General features: G+C 30.5%; 1 protein-coding gene across 8 annotated transcripts in view; it reads right to left on the bottom strand.

Annotated features, from left to right (window-relative positions):
* The window catches only part of Pde11 (Phosphodiesterase 11), a 589461-nt gene that overhangs the window by 24722 nt on the left and 550017 nt on the right, over window positions 1–14722 (bottom strand). For 7 of the 8 annotated variants that reach the window (XM_085820851.1, XM_085820847.1, XM_085820852.1 and 4 more), the window contains 2 exons: window positions 13697–13797; window positions 478–555 (listed from right to left, as the gene is read on the bottom strand). In XM_085820851.1, the coding sequence (XP_085676977.1) occupies window positions 478–555; window positions 13697–13797 (179 nt within the window). The remainder of the gene's footprint in view (window positions 1–477; window positions 556–13696; window positions 13798–14722) is intronic. The other variant, XM_085820848.1, reaches the window with a different exon arrangement.

The following is a 14722-nucleotide window of genomic DNA, read 5'->3' as shown; positions in this document are numbered from 1 at the left end:
TTCATATATGAAATGCAAGCCAAAGAATAATTTCCTTTTAATGAACTGTAAAGGACAGGGGTTGAACCTTGAAGCTTTTTGAAATTTTAATTTACAGTTTAATTTGCTATGCAGTAGACCAAATTTTCAAAACATTCTTTTAGTGTCAAAATTATTGTCTTATCCTTGAATAATGTTTTAATTACAATTGGTTCTTTTATTCCTAAGCAAACTTTTAATGTAACTAGATTTACACTGCTCTAAAGCAGTCAGTGCCTGTGAAACATATTCATCAAGTACCAGACTGATGAAAGATGATGATCAAGATATAAACTTGAGTAAAAAAAAGCAAAACAAAGGTATCTGCATACTTTCCCTATAAAAAAAAAAAAAAAAAAAAAAAAAAAATTAAAACAATTATTTTTTTTAAAATCTAGACTACTTTCCTTTTCACTTTTTGGAACAATAAAAATGTTAAAAATAATTTGTTTCAAATACCTGAGGAGTTCCCTGTTGTCATCTCTTTTCCAATTATAATCTCCTGATTCGACTAGCTTGAAAAATGTTCCTCGTCTTCTAAAAAGATTGAAAACATATAAAATAAATAAATAAAAATACACACATGCATAGATAATAATTTTAAATTATACATTATTATTATTGGTTTATTATAAATCATTACAATTATTTGCAAATTTTATTTTTTACAAGATAAAAGGGGAATGTTCATTATTGTTTTATATCCTAAGGATTCTGAAATACATCTCAATTTTCTTACACAATATTTTAATACAGATAAAGAAGGATTCTTTTGTGATGATGTATGTAACAAGAACATATACCAATCGGTAAAAAACAATTTCAAACACACATCACACTGGTTTGAATGTAGCATGCTATTTTTCTCTTTAATCTATTATTTTTAAAAACATATTTACTGCACATTTGAAGTTTAACGTTTAAGAAAATATATAAGAATTTGTGACAGATCTCAATTTATGTTAAAATAAAAAGATTCACTTAGTTTAATCAGAAGGTTTGTTACACAGACATTTAATTATGTTCCTCAAACACTTTCAATATATGTAGTTCATACATGCAAAGCTATTTTAATATGTAAGCACTATTTTTCCTTCTAAAAATACCTTCAAAAATGCAATCATCTTATACATGAAATGGTACACTGGCTAAATCAAATGGTATATGTTTGCAAAATTTCAAATGGTACATATTTTCAAAATTTTACATCTAGAATTTAAATTTTTGTCATAATGTATTTAAAAATTTAAAAGGGAGGATAATATTATTTTATTAAAATATATTAGATCACTAAACCTGCCAACCACTAGTCTCAGATAATGTTTCCTGCACAGATTATAAATGAGATATTTTTTTCACTTTGTAAAGGAAAATAATAAAAGCAAATGGCAAATATTTTGCAAAAAATAGATACACATAATAACTCTATCACACTATTTAAACCTTTGGAATATCAAGAATACTTTAATGGATTTCATTTTGAACAAAATTAAATTCCGTAGGCACTTGAATTTTAAAAATTAATACTGAATATGTAATACATAGGTATACCTAGGTATACGCATAGATATACAGAGGTATATATAAAAACATAGAAAAGCATATAAGCTATATTTTTAGGGTATTGAGATATTTAGAGAAACCATATAATTATTATCAATAAAAAAAAAAAGGAAACTATAATTTTAATACAAAATATCACAAAACTCAAATGGCTTTCTGACCCAGGGATAAATAGAAGGACTAGGTCATTCCTTTGTGCGACTCCTCGCTGATGCGAGCCTCATGGAGGGGGTTAACTGGAAGTAATCTGACGTGTCGGGGTTGCACCTGCTCTGATTTTGTGCGTTTAAAACTGTAGTTTCATTCAGTTGTGAGACGATTTTCTGGAGGTCGCATATCCCAAATTAATTTTAATCATACATATTTGTTTTCTAATAATGCAAATATTTAATAATTTGGGTATATATATATAGTTTTAGTCAGTTTTCCTTTTAAATTCTATATTTAAAGTATCCTTTAATATCCTATGGCTTCTTGTGCTGTAGCAACCTGCCGTAACACTTATAGAAACACGAAAGGAAGAGATATTGTATTTCATGCTTTCCCAAAAAACAATTTGCTTTTGTCAAAAGAATGGATACATAAATGTCAAAGACAGGATTCTATTAATGTGAAAAACACAAAAATTTGCGGCGAACATTTTCTGTGCAGTGATTATGAAGATGACATGAAAAATGGCTTGCTTGGATTGCAGCAAAAGAAACTGTTGAAGTGCAATACTGTGCCGAAAGTAAATTTATTGTATGCAGTAAACGAAATAACACGAAGAAATCAGAGACATTTGAAAAGAAAACTAATGCAGAGCGCTTTTGAAAGACTACACGAATTAAGTCCAAAGAAAATTTATTTCAAGGCCGAGAACAAAATTGAAGCTGACAATAATAAATCAAATGTGAGTGATTTTGAAATAAAACTCACAAGTGACAATGCCCTAAGTGACAATATTCCTGAATGACCTAAGTGTAAAGATAAACAAGAATGTATTGATGAGTTGAAGAACAAAATAACATCCTTAGAAAATTGTAATAAAATATTGAAGAATAGAGAAAAGAAAAATTTTAGAATGTTTGCTCAGCGAAAAAGAAGGTGGACGACATTTAAAAAGAAATTTGTATCGGAAATTCAGAAATTAAAATCCCAAACAGTGAAATTTAGGGAAAAAAGCACAGATCGGAGAATTTGGAAAAATGTCTAAAGCATATTTTTACAAAGACGCAGATTAACGCATTGATAGAAAAGAAGGAAAAAGTCAGGTGGACTAGTAAAGATATTTCACGTTGCATTGTCACAAGAGCTCTGTAGAATACGTTTCTTAAATAGAAATGCATAGGTTTTTCCCAAAGAAAAGCAACCGAAAAGACAAAAAAGTGGATTGCTTCGAATGTAGTAGCCAATAAATAATATTTCAACAACTTGTAGTTGCATTGTGACTGTACAAGTAAGCATATATAATATGTTTTGATTTGAACTATTTCTAGATGACATTTTAGAAGTTAATAGCGTAAAGCATATTTCAAATGAGAACTAATTTATTGTTAAAGTTATTTTGATTGTATCCTGTGTTATTACTAGTTTGATTTTGTGCTAGCTTAACATTCTAGATAAATATAATAGTATAACATTAAAGTAATTGGCAGAAGAAAATCTGTCTCCTTAACCCCTACTTTTGAAAAATTAAATAGTTTTTTTAGGTACTGGGAGTAAAGTTCTTTTGTCTAAATTAAGATAACAATCTTACATGCAGTTATTTAAAATGTAATATTGATGTAAGCCCAAGTTACAAAATTATTAAAAAAATATATGTTATTATATTGAATCAGAAGAAAATATTAAGTTATTATTATTAATTTTTCATTTAAAAGAAGTTAAAGAAAACCTTTTAGGGTAAAAGTTACAATTAGGCTGAAACTCAAACTTAGATTAGCAGAAATTTTGAAAATCATGCCAATTTAAGGTTGTTTTTTGATTAATTTTAAATAGCTGTTATTATAGTTATCTTAGAAGCAGTAATACAGTTCTCTTAGTTAACATGCAGATGAAGAAATGATTAGAAATAAACAGGCATTTATAGAAAAAAAAAATCCCTGCAAATTAAAAAACAGGAACTTTATGCTAAGAGTAGCACATTTTATCTGTTATTTTAAAATTGAGTAAGTACTATTAAATATTCAGTGTAAAATGCATACTGCAGTAACATTGTCTCTTCTAAATTATAGCTATCTTTCACACACAGCTCATTTTAAATGCTAGTTCTTCAGATTTAAAACGCTAATTTCTTATGCTGTCAATTGCATCTCCGCACTCAGTATCATCATGGCTACGTCATCACTCCCCACTGCCTGCTTCAGGAGAAAAAGCTCTATGAGCTAGCCCTTCTCTTTTAAGTCCTGTTTCTGACCTATCTTATTTGTCAAGAAAAACTGACATACAAGAAATCATATTTTGAGATATACTTTACAACTAAATATACATCATTGACAGTAAATATCCCATCCGTGATGGAAGGACAAAGCAGCTCAAGAGTTTCAGAAGAGTGATTCAAAATCAAGTTCTGTATTTAATTATTGGGTGCAATATTCTACAAATGTTAATATTTCAAGCTTTATTGTTAGTCAAATTACTAAAAGAGATAATTCACACACAGATGGTGAATACATTACATGTTGTTTTATAAGTGCATCCAAAGACCTATTCTTAAAAAATTTAGGGGATATCACTAAATGCTGAACAAGAACAGTTAAAATGTCTTCAAATATAACCAATCAGCAAATTGAAAATCTTAAACCCATTTCAGCTTTATCAATAGCTGTTGATGTATCTTGTGACACAGCATAAGTTTCCCTTTTTAATTAATTTATTTCATTTAAAAGAAGTTAAAGAAAACCTTTTAGGGTTTATTGCCACTGAAAGGTCAAACACATGGCGAGGATATTGCAAATGCAGTCATTGAAAGCATGGAGGAACATCGTATTCCACTCTATAAAACTGTTTCAGTTTCAACAGATGGGACAAAAAGTATGACTGAGTAAGAAAAGATTTTGTTTCTATTTTGAAGGAAAAAATTAACCTCTAGATCCTTGTTTATCATTGCATTAGTCATCAAGAAGCACTTAGTGCACAGCCATTTCCAGAAGAAAGCTGAAATGTTATGGAATTGGTGATCAAGATTGTTAATACAACTGTAGCTAAGATTCTTTATCATTGCTAGTTTAAAGAAATTTTAGTAGGAATGGAGAGTGAATACACAGATCTTCTGCCAAATAAAGTACATTGGCTTTAATCAGAAACATCTCAAAATGTTTTGCTTTCTTATTATTAGAAATTAAAGCATTTTTCCTTGAGAAGGGTGCTGACTAAACTGATAAATGAATTTTAAAATAAATTATATTTCATAGCACACGATACACAGATACATACGTCTCATTTACTTAACCTTAATTGCAAACTACACTGTAAAGGAAATAAAAATTTTCAGACAGAAGTAGTAAAGAAAAAGAAGAAGAAAAAGTCAGAAGACATCATTTCATTTCAAAACAATGAAATGATGTCTTCTGACTTTTTCTTCTTCAAAACAAATTACCTCTTTATGTCTCAGATTTTGAAAGAGAAACATTAATTTATTTTCCAAACCTACAGAAATCGCATCAAGAAAATAATTTAGTGACTGATATTTACTATTTGAAAACAGCAGTTTTAAATATACGGGAAGCTTTTCTATGGGGATTTCAGGAATTCAAAACTAGCACAGTGACATTAGCTTTCAATAAAAAAAAAAAAAGTGCTGCTGCAACAGATCTGAATTTTTCTTCCTTTATTATTGATATCACCATATATGAAATGCAATTACTGGAGTTAAACAAAACAAAAACAAAACAAAAAAAATTATGGAGCTGCAAATCTGAACACCTTAATATCAAAATGAAAAAAACTGAAAAAAAAAAAACAAATCTAATTCTTTGTTCACAGCAAAAGTGGTCTACTTTGAAAAGATCTGGATAGGGAATACATGATAATTTTCTATACCTGAAATAGTATTCCTGAGCAGCGGCATAGCGAGGGGGAGCAGGGGGTGTATGATGACCCGGGCGCCACTCGCAGAGGGGCACCAAACGGTCTCCACACAAGATTTTCTTCATATAAATATATATTGGGGGACATACTGGGGGGGGGGGGGGTACGCCAAAAAGGTATTTTGCCTCGGGCACCAGTTATGCTCACTACTCCACTTCCTGAGTCATATGACCAGTAAAAAAAAACTACATTTCTTGTTATTCCACTCTTGGGCTCAGAATATTGATATGAATAGTCTTTTTCAAGCATGAACCTTGCCAAACTTAAACTGAGAAATCATCATATTGATGAGAAACTGGAATCCTGCTTGAAATTAAAAACAATGACACACAAAGACTCAATCCACATTTTTCAAGGAAATGCAAGATCACTGTTGACATTAAAAGTGTGTTTTGTCATATTTTTAATCTAATGTAAAAATATTTTTTTCAATAAATAAGATTATTATTATTATTATTATTATATCTGGTTTTATTTAATGCTAGAAACTAGTTTAAACCCCCTCCTAAAAACATAGTTCTTTAAAAGAAATATGGTTCTCAAAAGGGATCTTAATCACTGTACTGCTGATCTTTAGTTCTTTTGAATAATAGGTTTGCTGACTACTGTGCCATCATACTTACTACAGATAAAATGTGATTTTTCTAAAAACACTGCATTTAGCATAAAGTCAAAAACAGCATTACAAAAACTCAAAAACAAAACAAAGCTGGCGTTAGAGTAACTAACTAGAGAAATAGGAGAAAGAATTTGAAATTACAAATATGCGAAAGGAGGTATCTCAAAGGACAGTTAAGAAAAATTTATTAAAAGTATTAAAACGCTATGTATCCCAGTACCCTCGAGAGCAGAGTTATTTGGTCTTTTTCCCCCCAGTCCCTTAAGAAAGTGTTTAAAACCAAAAATATCCCCAATGAGGAAAAAATCAGATATTCTTTTACATATTCTGGGGAGAGAACGAATAATTTAATAGTTTATTTAACTGAAGAAGACTTGTGCAGTTCTAAGCTTAATGGAATTGAAAGAATTTAAACCAATGCCACAAGAGCGTTTAAACAATTTGCAAAAAGTGCAAAAACTACATTCACAGAGTTATGTGCAATTTGCATCCAGATTAAGTGCTACATTTCAGTATTATTGTCAGTTGCGTAAAGTGGGTGATTTTAAATCCTTATGTGAATCAACTGTATCAGATAAAATATTCTGTTTACTTGATTGCGAATTGATGACACATGTAGCGATTAAACAAAGAAAATTATATTTTAACCACAACAACTAAAATAAGAATGTGACATTTATTTAACTTCAAAGAGTAAAAGTAAAGTATATATAATGTACATGCAAAACCTTCTAATGGAAATGAAATTAAATGGCATGAAGGCCACAAACAGCAAAAGGTTTAGAATTCGCATTTAAAAAAAAAAAAAAAAAAAAAAAAACCTTGAATGTGTTTTTTTCAGAAGGAAAAAGTGTCAATCAGAATTTGTGCAAAAATAATGAAGTCTATGCTTTAAAATCATGTCCACAATTTTAAAATCTTTCGGTTCCTGAAAGAGCAGAAGTGGTGAAAATAAATAAAGCATGTTTCAAATTTTTGTCCCCCAAAGTAGTACCATTAGCTGATTACAGTTTTAATATCCCAGGGTAAATTGATGTATTGTTAGGTGCAGAAATATTCTATAAATTACTGAGACTGGGACAAACGTATGCAGAAAATTCAAAATTGCTTTTACAAAATACAGTGTTTGGCTATGTCGCCAGTGGAAGTTTAGATCAAGGAAATGAGACTATGATACATTGCAGATGGACCTTAAAATATTTGTTTAGCACAGAATAGCCATATTTCAAGAACTTTCATCTATTCAACAGTTGCATTGGATCAGAATCTGGTGGATCTCTTCTCACAGGATGTACATCCTGATAAGCTATCGCATCACAAATTCTGGTAGTGTCATCTGATGGACAGTAACTATATCAGAAGAAGAGTTCAGTGCTGAACTCAAAAACTCATCTCATAAAGACTCTAAAGACAGTTTATTAGTGATGAATGTGACTGTGAATAATTTTTTTTTCATAATTTACTTAAATTGAGTAATAATTATGTAACTATTTTTATGTGTTGTTAGTTATATTTTTAGGTTTGTGAATAATTTGAAAAAGCCCTTAGAAAGACTGTCAGGACCAATTAGCATGCAGAAAATAGCAGAATTGTTCCTGATACCGAGAAACCCAAAATGATAGCTTTGGCAAGGACATCTGCCAATTCGTACAATACGGAACAGTCTTACATGAAAGAAGTTAAAGAATCTGAATCACTTCCTGAATTCTGATTTAGTTCTCAGAGTATGAGCCCATTTAGGTTAGACAAATCTTACTTATTTTGCTAAACATCAGGGAATGTTACATAAAGTTAAAAAATTTATGTTAGTAGTTATTGAACATTATCATAAAAAACGTGTGCATGTTGATGCAACCACATTATTGAGTCACGTGCACAAAACATTCTGGTAATTAAATGGTCAACCTATTTGTTGTCAAGTTGTACATGATTGTATTGTATGCTTTAAAAACAAACCAGTGGTGTGTAATGAGAAGTACCAAATAATAAGAAATCTCCCATCAGACAGAGTTGTACGAGATTATCCTTTTAGTTGCACTAGTTTTATAAGTGGTCCATTATTTATAAGATATCGTAACTAAAGAAATGGAATTTTTTTACATAAAATGTATGTTTGTATATTTGTACATTTTGCGTTAAATGCAGTGCATATTAAAATGGTGACAGATCTAACTTCCAAAGCCTTTACAGCTGCATGAAGAGATTTATATCTTGTGGGGGTAAAAGTGCAAAATTATATTCTGACAATGCCACAATTTTTTTTTTTTTTTGTGCTAACAACAAAATAAAATTGTCTCATAACATTAATTAAAATCCCAAATGAAACTCGAGTTGATTATTTATCTCGCAAGAACATTGAATGGAAATTCATTCCACCTGAGGCACTCAATTTTGGAGGCCTTTGGTAAGCTGCAACTAAATAATTTAAGTATGGTAGGTGGCACATATTTAACATATGAAGAGTTCTTAATAGTAATTATACAGATTGAGGGAATTTTAGATTCAAGATCTCTGTGTTTACTAACAGCTAATGAAGATGATTTTGTAGATTTAGCCCCTGTGCATTTTTTGATAAATAGATCAATAAATTCAGTTACTGAGCCTGATTTAACCAATTTAAATGAAAATCAACTTAAATGGCAAAGAATAACAAAAATTGGGTGATTGATTTGGAAAAAATGACACCATAGTTACTTATATGAGCGGCAGCAAAAAAATAAATAAATGGACATTTGATAAAAATAATATCACATACGAGATTTAGCATTATTCGTAGAGGATAATGCACCTATACACCAATGGATTGTTGAACAAATAACTGATGCGTATTATGGTGATGATAAAAAAATTTGGATTGTTAAAATTAAAACTAAAGCGTGTATTAAGGTAAAGTAAAACGCCAAACAAATATAAATTTAGAAGTAAAACAACAAAAATCAGCATTATATTTGCAAATTTTCACAGGACTAATTTTAATGGTTTTACTGAACCATCATCCTCATCTGCCAAAATGCAAATGAACGAGATATGATTTAGTGGTAAGATAAGTTAAGAATGACTGTACATGAGTTAAGCTACTGACACCATCTATAGATGAAACAAGAAAACTAAAACATAATTTTCCCAAATGCTGAAGGTAAAGATGGATTGGAATTAGGGTCATTAACTAGAGCACAAAGATTTTTTTGAATGCGAAAGGACTTTAGAAAATCTAATTCACCAATGGAGGATGTCTTTTTGAATAATTTCAGCTACAGAAAAATTTGAAAGTGTGATTTGTGGACCAACAATGCTGGGCAACAGAGGACTTCTCTGTTTCCTTTTCCCTAACATATTCCTGATGTTCTTTAACCCGAAATTTTAAGGTTGTCTTAGTTTGACCAATGTAAATTAAGCCACAATGGCAAGGAATCCTATAAATATCCCAGGAATTCATATCTGGAATGGAGTCCTTAAGTATGGAACTTGGAATCTTATTGATAGGAGAATAAACGACCCAAAAGTTAAATTTCTATAAAATATGTTAGTTTATGGTTACATTTACACCATAAAAAATTCAAAAAAGTTTGTAAAAAAAGTTCAAAGCATTTTTCCTAGAAATTTACCCATGGTTTCCTTTGGTGTAAAATCATTATTCACCAATGTTCCAGTGGAGAGTGTATTAAGATGGCTAGAAACCAGACTTTGTGAATTTTATTTCTCCTGCTTTGGAATTGATGAGCTGATTTCCCTTAATCAACTCTGTTTGAAACAAACACATTTTATTTTCAAATATAAGTATTACAAGCAAACTGAGAGATTAGTCATGGCAAGCCCCCTCAATCCCATCCTGGGTGATATCTGCATGCATTATTATGAATCAAAATTATTTGATATTAAGTATGGAACTTGGAATTTTATTGATAGAAAAATAGATGATCTGATTGTTAAATTTCTGTACAATACGTTCAAGTTTATAGCTAATTGATGGAAAGAAAGGAAAGACAACAGAATTCTTATATCTCCTAAAACAAGAGTGTGCCTTTCGGTGTGTTGAGATGAGAATTTTAACGCCTTGATTAATAATGTTGGGTAAAAAGCCCCTATCAATAGCTACTGCTTTTAAATAAATTAGTTCTTGATCAAGAGCCAATTTGGAGGAGTAAACTTGAAGTGCATGGAAAATATAGGAACAAAATGAAGTTAACTTTTGTTTAGTCGGATGACATGATGTGAAGTGTGGTGGAGGCAAACCATAGCACTGAAGTTGGAGGTGTTATGTGTGACCAAAATGTCGAGGAACAGAAGAGAATTGTATGTCTCAAGTTCAAAAGTGAACTGAATAGCAGGATCTTGAAAGAACTTTATTTAAATTATCTTTATTACCATCAAACAAGGTAAAAGTATCGTCTACGTAGCGGAACTGTAACAGGAAGTTTACAGTTTCAAATAATTTTGATTCATAATAATGCACGTAGATTATCAGCCAGGATGGGATTGAGGGGGCTTCCCATGGCTAATCCCTCAGTTTGCTTGTAATACTTATATTTGAAAACAAAACGCGTTTGTTTCAAACAGAGCTGAGTGAGGGAAATCAGCTCATCAATTCCAATGCAGGAGAAATGAAATTCTCAAAGTCAGGTTTCTAGACATCTTAATGCACCCTCCACTAGAACATTGGTGAATAATGATTTTACACCAAAAGAAACCATGAGTAAATTTCTAGGAAAAATGCTTTGAACTTTTTTACAAACTCTATTGGATTTTTTCTGGTGTAAATGTTATTCTCTAATAGAGTTGAAAATCTAGAAACTAAATACTTAGCTAACGGGTATAAATCAGTGCCCAAATTTGATACAATAGGACAGAAATGAATACCACTTTTATGAATTTTGGGAAGAGCATATAATCTGACACAATTCACAATGGATGAGATGAGCAATTGTTTGAAGCTGGTCAAAAGGATTTGGGAAAATTTGATCACAGTTTTTATTTTTGACAGGTCCAAAGGTGAAGGGTCTTTAGTGATTGGATCATACGGTCCTTCGTTTAAGTGTTTAGTGACATCATTGATATCATGACGACTACCGAAACATACTGAAAGGCCGACTCTTGTTTTAGAAGATTATGAGAATTCTGTTGTCATTCCTTTCTTTCCATCAATTAGCTATAAAATTGCACATATTTTATAGAAATTTAACTTTCGAGTCATTTATTCTCCTATCAATAAAATTCCAAGTTCCATACTTATGGACCCCATTCCGGATATGAATTCCTGGGGTATTGATAGGATTCCTTGCCATTGTGGATTAATTTACATTGGTCAAACTAAGACATCCTTAAAATTTTGGGTTAAAGAACATCAGGAGTATGTTAGGGAAAAGGAAACACAGAAGTCCTCTGTCGCCCATTGTTGGTTCAAAAATCATACTTTCAAATTTTTCTATAGCCGAAATTATTCAAAAAACATCCTCCATTGGTGAATTAGATTTTCTAAAGGCCTTTCACATTCAAAACAATCTTTCTGCTCTAGTTAATGACCCTAATTCCAATCCATTTTTACCTTCAGCCAAATAGGGAAATTATGTTTTAGTTTTCCTGTTTCATCAATAGATGGTGCCAGTACTCATGTCCAGCCGTTCTCATCTTATCACTATATCTTATCTTGTTCATTTGCACTTTGACAGCTGAGGTTGATGGTTTGATAAAACTATAGAAACTCCTGTGAAAATTTGCAAATATAATGCTGATTTTTGTTGTTTGACCTCTAAATTTATAAAGCAGGTATATTTAAGATGTATTTCCAAAATCTGTATTTTACCTATGACCAAATGAAAATTGTTATATATTAAGCGTACATGTGAAACTGTTTTACAATGTGCATAGGTGAATTTTCAATGAGAATTATTTCATGTTTATGTATTTTATTAAGGTTAAAGTGCTATGTTACACAGTTACATTACTGAATTATTTGTATTGTAATTTGTAAGCTACTATGAAATTTCTCATGCAGCTTAGTGACTGAATGTTTTATAAACATTTAAATGTCTGGGCCATGTTTGTGCTTGTAAATAGCAAATAGCTGGGCCCCTGAGCAGACAACAGCAGAGATGAGATGAAAAAAAAAAAAAAAAAATGTTTGAGAGCCACTATGTGATTGCTCTGTGAACTGAATATTTCAGGTTATTGATACACAATTATAGTGGTGAATGAGTGACTATTATTATATTGAGGTTTTCATAACAACTGCATTTCAACAAAACTTTCTTTTTAATATTAATTTTTATGTACTATTTACATGTTGTTAAATGCCATTTGAACATTTTAATGAATTTATATAATAAACAATTTATATCACATTAGTTTCTAAAACTAGCACAAAAAAATTATGTTCTGAAATATAAAGTAGTTTAAAAAATACTAATTGAGCTATTATAACCTGAATATCAATTAAATTTAAAAATAGAAATCCAGTTATTAAGAATCATTACAACAAACAAACAATAACAAAAATTAACATGTAAAAAAAATTTTTTTATGATTCTTCAGAATTTTAACTAACATATTACATGTAAACTAAATAAAATAAGAGACACTTATGCAATTTGATTAAGGATATTTTAAAAAACAAGCTCTCTTTTATAAGTCACTTTAAAACTTTCCAGTGAGCTACTTTTCTTCTGGGGATTTGCATTTCATAAGCACTAGGAACTAACAAAGAATGTCTTATTGTAAGCTGAAATGTGAAGTTATAGATATTCAGCAAGACAAACAGCAGTAGAAAATGTTGGTTGTGCTCTTAATATGGTTGCTAATCATGTTCTTGTGTGGGGCAGTTGCCATGCCTCCTGATGTTCCTATAAAACAGTTCTGGATGTGTGGATTATACAGCATAATCAGTCTTGGATCTAAAATCCTATGTGTGCATAGCAATATCAAAATTTTACAGGTATGTGACAATTTCTGGTTTGTCTGGGAGTATGGGATTTTGTATATATTAATTCTCTAGAGCAAGTACTTTTGAACCATGAATGTTCCTGCTTCCAATATTCATAACTGTCTATAAATGCATACATATGTATGTGCATAAACTCTTCAAGATACTAACCTGTATGGAAGTTTGCTGTTATTATTTACAAATTGAATGAAGTTTGGTATACAATTGTCATAAATATTACAGAAATCTTCACTGCCATGAATAACTCAAGTTGTGGATTATACATATTTAGACTTTTCTCTCATTAAGATGTTTTCCCTTTATAAGAATTTTCATTTATACAGTACTGAAAAAAAACTGAAATTAAAATATTTCAGACACATATGAAAACGAAAGGAAAAGGCTTACGCTTTAGGGAATACACGAAGAAGGAAGAAAATTTTCTCCCTGCACCTAAGACCTAAATGTTCAGCAGATAAAATTTAACTACATTTAATTTGTAGCCTTACCTAAAATAGACTGCTAAGTCTGTAGCCAAGATTGCATCTTCTAACACATGTACAATATGAGTATATTCATCAGGTGAAAGATGACTAAGAATTTGATTTCCCTAATGCAAAGGATAAAATTTTAAGATTACAAAGGAAACAAAAGTCACTGAATAATTTAAAAGATATACTTTCTGATTATCTGCCCCTTCATAGAAAAGTCATAAACTTACTGCTGATTTTGAAGAGCAATGGCGAACTCACTGGTGAGTTCGCCATTGTTCTAATTTTTTGCCAAATTAATAGACAAAGGTAAGAGTCAATTTCAAAATGGTGATGCACTAAGAATTCCATAAAAAAATCAATAAATAAAATTTTAAAAACAAAAAACATTGTTAGTAAAACATTTACCTTTTTCAAGAAATACTTTTATAATATTTTTGCACTGTTGTTCTCCCCATGTATACAGGATCTGTTTTCACTGAAAAGTATCAGAGAATGGCACAAACTTGGTGCTGCACACAATTTAGCATTGTATGTTAACCAACAATATATAAACTGAACAACTGCTGTAAATTAAATTTAGCTGTCTTCAAACTAATTTCTGACTAGCATTTTAACACTTTGCTTAGTAATTTCTCACACTGTGTTTCCACAAAATTCAGTCACTTAAAAAGTATAACTCCATTTGTTAGGCATAATGCCATATTCTTGTAGAAATGCAACACTTTCCTTTTCATCAGTCAGCAAGCAAGCTTCACACTCCCATTACAATTCATTATGAGAAAAAATGAATATGTTCAGTACAAAAAAATAATAATTGAAAAAAAGATGATTGAATTTTAAAATTGCAAATAAACAGACATGTGCTACATGCATAACCTAGGTTGCCACATACAGCACTGCCTCATGAATACTTGTTCGCGATTTTTTGGTGGGAGTAATCAGAAAATATCACTTAAAAAATGTAAAAAAGTTTTCTTTTATAATTACAATTTATTGACAGAGCTGGCATGAAAATCATTTGTATGATGCTTTGATTAACTA

Source organism: Stegodyphus dumicola, chromosome 7 (genome assembly GCF_044657685.1).
Source record: "Stegodyphus dumicola isolate Sdum_Otavi_A_Nest chromosome 7, ASM4465768v1".
NCBI lineage: Eukaryota > Metazoa > Arthropoda > Arachnida > Araneae > Eresidae > Stegodyphus > Stegodyphus dumicola.
The sequence above is the reverse complement of the archived record's forward strand: the minus strand, read 5'-3'. Positions and strand labels throughout refer to the sequence as shown.